At 42.9% G+C, this 6000-nt stretch overlaps 1 protein-coding gene across 8 annotated transcripts in view; it reads right to left on the reverse strand.

Moving 5' to 3' along the window:
* Positions 1-6000, reverse strand: part of numb (NUMB endocytic adaptor protein) — a 51883-nt gene that overhangs the window by 15589 nt on the left and 30294 nt on the right. For all 8 annotated transcript variants that reach the window (XM_032511078.1, XM_032511077.1, XM_032511074.1 and 5 more), the window contains exons 2-3: positions 4953-5089; positions 71-145 (exon numbers count right to left, since the gene is read on the reverse strand). In XM_032511078.1, coding sequence (XP_032366969.1) covers positions 71-145; positions 4953-5078 — 201 coding nt within the window. In that variant the 5' untranslated portion in view covers positions 5079-5089. The remainder of the gene's footprint in view (positions 1-70; positions 146-4952; positions 5090-6000) is intronic.

Here is a 6000-nt window from a genome sequence, read left to right on the forward strand (position 1 = left end):
ATGAAGTAGGATGTCTGTATTAAGCAGCCTGGTTCCTGGAAGTATGGAGGGCTTTTCTAGTAAAACCTACCGTCTTCAGCCGCTTCACTGCATCCTCGCAGATGTGCATGCCGCGAGACTCCTCCACCTCCACATGTCCCAGGTACTGCAGAGTAAAGAGAAAGAAAGAGGGGGAGAGTGAGTAATGCTGTGGCAAACCTTTCCTGTGGCTATATCTACTGAAGTTTAAGTAAGGTTACATTGATAAACTGCAATGAGACTGGATATTTAAATGAGTCCAGATTGTCGTATTACCCCTGGCAGGCTGGCACTGGTGATTTATACACCTAATTAATTACCAGGTTGAGGTCAATCACAGTTCATTTGGTCCCTAATGTTGTCCATGGGGAAAATGCTAAATGTTTTCCTTAAAATATGAATTGGCAAGAAGGTAGCAGCAAGTGTGTGTGATTCCATGAGAAAGGGATTGCATGACAATATGAAAAACAATAGAAACACATGAAAGGGCAAAGAGAAGATGCTCTCTCCTCTCTCGTTTTTTAGGAAACACAGTTTGACGTAAAAATTACAGATGATGATTGGCACAACATTCATCAAACATCCACCAATTCACAGGTATGGAGGGAATTCTCTTGGAAACATTGTCATTTTTTCTTTGTCATTCCCAAGGTCAAGTGTCAATATTTAAACATGAATCTATCAGACTAGAGAGAATGGGAAGTATTCAAAGCAGATTTCAGACAAATGACTAATTTTGGGGCCAAACTTTACAAAAGATACTAGAATACTAGAACTATGATATTCCTATGAGCTACATGTTACACGGTCTGTGTCATTTCAGGAAAAGGGATAAGAGATACTGTAGGTATCTGATCAAAATATTGTTCATAGCTAGAAACAATGCCAAGGACAATGAGCTCCACTTGCCCAGGAACAATGGACAGAGATAGAAGAGGAAATCTACATAATGGAGAAACTCTGACACGTCGTTTGATGCCAGAAGCACCGATGGACAAAAAGTAGGAGAAATGGACATTATTCAGGACCCTTTACAGTAACGAAGACTATGAAAATAACAACTGATGTAGCGGTTAAAAAATAGGAAATGGATAGACTACTTAAAATGCAACTCCCCTAACAGTTTGTATACAAGCTCATTTATGGGTTTTGTACAAATATATACATAAACGCTTAGAACATCAATAAAAAGTAAAGTAGGGTAATAAAAGCACCAATGACCTAGCCTGGCATTGAACCTCTCCGCTCATTTTCTATTTCCAACGGGCGTTATCAACAGGCGCAGATCAAATTGCCTCTGGCCAGTAAATGGATTGGCCTACAACCAATCAGAGCAACGAAAGGTGTGATATAGCACAGAGTGACACATGCAAGTTGGGGTGTTGCTTGGTCTGTTTTAAAGCAGGAAATAAATGCCTGACAGGTCACAAACTTTCTCAAATTACAGCTAAACCGTGAACCAACGTGTTTCCGAAAACATGTTAAGATGGAAATAAGCAATACAGTAACAGAATCTTGATTCATATCTGATCACAGACGTGTCGCCAGAGCAAATGAAACATGAGCTACCAGATTTTTTAAATGACTTCGATTTTCATTTAATTTCACGAGCTGACTGCATCACAAGAGCTACTACTACTACTACTACTACTACTACAAGAGCTACTACTACTACTACTACTACTACTGTGAGTGTGTATCTGATGAGCAGGGGGCACCTTGAACGGCAGCCTCGGCCACAGTGTATGAATGTGTGTGAATGTTGAATGGTTCCTGTATGATGTAAAAGCGCTTTGAGTAGTTGTTAAGACTAGAAAAGCGCTATATAAATACAGTACATTTACATTTAGGTGCCAAAAAAAAAAACCATGTAATAACACACATCAGGACTTGGACATCCTACGTGAGCGGGTTTAACTGCAACTGAATGGACGGAAAAGGCTGCCTCCTCCTGCCTTCCCTCCTCCTGGACCTCAAGCAGAATCCCACCCTGCTGTGTGTCACTCCAGAGTCACAACCCTGACCGGCCCAAAAGCCATTGTGAGCGCGGGCTGGAGAGGAAGTCCTTACCCTTTCCTCACGCTCACACACACACACACACACACACACACACACACACACACACACACACACACACACACACACACACACACACACACACACACACACACACACACACACACACACACGCACACGCACACGTCGCTGGTCACCCTCACCCTCTCTCCTCCCTGCTATTTTGAGAGTGTGACGTCACGGCTGTGAGTCACAATGTTGGCGTATTAGAATACACATGTGTACACACAAACATGCACAAAGACCCACGGACAAAAGACAATACTGATGCAGCGAGGCAGCTGGGGGTAGTGAGGACATAGTGGCATTGCGAGTAGGGGATCAGCCAGGAGACGTGGCTGAGGTGGGATGAGTAAAGGCAAGGGAGGCTTCAAGTGTCACAAGAGATGCATCATTGTTGCATCTTACTCCGGGCTGTTAGTAAGTAGCTGGCAGCAACGATCTGGAGGCTGAAAACATTCACATTTAACAGATGCGTTCAACCAAAGCAACAAAAACAAATCCTTTATTAGTCATTTGTATATCCTAACAGTGTGTTGTACATGTGTAGGATAATTTGGTTCTGAAATACAGGTTTGTTTGGGAGCCCACTCCAGGATTAGGTCCTCTTGGCACTAATCCCACAGTGGGCTAGGATTGGATGCAGTCTATTTATCATGATGTTTGTATTATTGTGCTGCCACTGCCACTTGTTTGTGTACATCTGGATGTTTTCCAGATGGATTCCAGGAATAAATTCAGGGTATTGGCTATAAATCAGTTTCAGTGAAGAATCCTGTCATATTCAATAGAAAGCCTGCCTTACAGACTGTAAAGACAACAACCTTACACAAAACTGTATACTTTAATTTCCACATGAACATGTTTACATAGTTTTAATGTACCCTGGCATTTAATTCTCTTGTTTCAGTTGGTAAGCAACACACATAAGCAATTTAATCAGCAGTCTCATAAGACATTTCCACACAAGGCAAATCTACATTTGTAAGCTTTTGACAACCACCTTGAATCTGGAATATTGCATGCTGACGTTAGCTGAAGAAATATGCTCTAGTAAAGCCTTACAGAGCTGCTATGGTTGTAGACTCTGTGGTAAACTGTGGTAATCCGTGGAGAACTGGGCTTTTACTATACTTGTAAAAAGGCGCTATGTAGTGGGGGGGCCCCAAGCCACAACATTAAAGGCGCATCTCACCCCATTTTAACTCCACCACCCCTCCAGATCCTGCTTCCCTCCATACCCCTTTCAAACAGCTTAAGTTTCTTCTTTTTCTCCAATGCATCTCCTCTCCACTATTGGATCATGGTCTTTAGTGCAGCAGTCAGGTGATAATTTCCCTGCCACTATTCCAACCCACACACAAGTGGGCTCCTACGGTATTAAGGCACCTAGAGCGGGAGAGAGGGAGTAGCAGGGGGAGGAGGGATACATAATAGTAGCATGGTAGGTTGCGCCATAACGATGAAAGCCAGTGCAGAGAAAAATGCTGCTGGAGAAGTGTGTGTGGCTGCAGAAGTACGAGAAGGAAAGAATGACAATGAGAGATAAGCTCATTTTTCTTTTGCCCACAGTGGCTGATCTGTTATTCACTGACTACTTCCACTATTAACAATTTACTTTGAGCTTTTAAGAGCAAAGAAGGACCCTGCAACAATGGTCAGTCACCTGAGTTTTGGTAAGGTATGCCTAGTGTTGGCAGAGCATTCTTAAAAGAGAATTCCGGTCGATTCCAACACGTAGCTCTGTTGTTTGTGAATTTGGAGTGCTGGCAGTAGAGAGAAAAATGAAAACAGTCAATGCTGTCTACACCGTGTTATCCTCCTGCTACAGTTAGCACCCAACAGGCTTAAACAGGGCAATATAAACATGTTTTTAGTCTCTAAACATGTTCAAATGATGATAAGGAGCAGGTGGCAAGGGAAGTGTGTGTGTGTGTGTGTGTGTGTGTGTGTGTGTGTGTGTGTGTGTGTGTGTTGAGAGTACATGTGGTAGACAGCTTAGAAGGGATCTTGAATCTAGGGCGTTTCACACACTGGATAAGATGTACACACATACGACAAACTAGCCATGAACCAACACACACATGCACACCCATTCCACCTCTAGTCTCTATCTGTTCTACCTATGAACACAAACTTCAAGGTAGTCTTAAACCCTCTCCACTACCTTCCTTTACTTTCTCACAAGTCCCTTCCACCTCTGTTTGCTTCTTGAATTTTCAATTCCCGTTTTATGCCCAAAGAAAACAGGTCAAAGCCATAACCTGTACACTATTATGTAAAGTACAATCCACATCCTTGACCAGTCTGTGTTTTCATTTCCCCTTTATTCTGAGTGAGGTGAGCATTTGGATTTGTGTTCTGAGAGGAAGCGTACCGTTGCACTTCTGTGTTAAAAGTGGGAGGTTTTGTTGCCAAAACACAGCGAACTCTCCACTCCATCAGCTGGAGCATACATAGCACTGAAGATATAATGTATACTGTACACCAGTGTGTCTTGCCCTGCCCCAGTGCAGTGCCCCTGGATTCCAAATTTGTCAGCTATAATAAATTTTCTTTAACTTTGTATATTTTACTTGATGATTCAAGTTGATATGATTACTATTGGGGGCCAAAAAACAATTGTGCGCACACATCCTACAGGTTTGGAAGGCTACAGCCGATAATCTTGCAACCTAGATAAAAGCTGTGCTCTGAATGCTTATGATTAATCACAAGCGGCGTCCTTGGGGAGCCTGGCATTATGCAAGTTTCTCAGAAGTAGAAGTGTGCCACAGTAAGGTCAGCTCTATACTTTGTGTGTGAGTTTGTATGTCTGCGAGGTTTTGTATGCAGGTGTTTGGGTGAGGGAGAGTCACCTTGACTGCGAAGCTACATTTGCCGCTGCGGACCGCCTCCTCGTCTGTCTGCCACTGGTGCGGCCGACTCGACTCCGGCACGTAGACGTCTTTCTTCCGGCGGAAGCTCTGCCGAAGCTTATTCATCGCTGAGCCCCCTGTGGGTGGTAAGAGATACTTTATTAATACACAGAGCGAAAACTGGTCTTTCAGCAGTAGCAAAATAATAATGGTGCAGCACTGGTTGGTGGCAGGAACTCAAAAAAGGCAACAGTCAAATCAAAAAAGCAACACATACAGTACATATTAAGTATTAAGTAATGATAGAAGTTTGGGAGATGTACCAGTTCACGTGCAGTCAATAGTATACAGTACATCAACACAGAAATGAGTCAACTTCCTGTTTGATAATGCATAAGAAGGCAGTGATTGTGCAGAATCCCATTGCTACCAGACTACCACTTTATGTCCTGTATAGTGCCTGTAAATAGGAATGCTTTAAACACTGCCATCAGTGCACAACCCAATAAGCTGTTGTCTCTCTGACTCACAAGGAGGAACAAAAGAGTTGGAGCCTGAGTCTTTGTACAGTTAGGCGTCAAGGCAGCCCAAATAAAAGGGAGCAGAGGCCAGCAGGCAGAGGATGGCAGTCCGCTGTTCAACTGAGAGAACCTTGTAGCTACGGCTACAAGACGACTGTTAAATGACAATCCTGATTATTTCCATACAAAGTTAATAACCCCCATTTTTTATTAAGATATTTTGATGTCTTTAACCAACACAGAAAGCCGGCTTTTTAAATTAAAGGTGCCCTGCCACACAAAACCTTTTTTACTTGCATATGTTTGAAATATGTTAGGTCCATAAGTGTTCCCGTTTTGTTGTGAATGTGAAAATGAACTACTACCTCCTCTGTCAGCTTTAGCCACTGTAAAGAAATAAGAGGAGAAATCAGCCAATCACAACAGCTGGTCAGTCTGACGTCATGTTGCCTGATTCCATTACTATTCATGAGCTCACCCAGTAAAGGATGCTGATAGCCAGGCTCTCATTGGCTAGCTGTTAGCCA

The sequence above is a fragment of the Etheostoma spectabile genome, unplaced genomic scaffold (assembly GCF_008692095.1).
Source record: "Etheostoma spectabile isolate EspeVRDwgs_2016 unplaced genomic scaffold, UIUC_Espe_1.0 scaffold314, whole genome shotgun sequence".
NCBI lineage: Eukaryota > Metazoa > Chordata > Actinopteri > Perciformes > Percidae > Etheostoma > Etheostoma spectabile.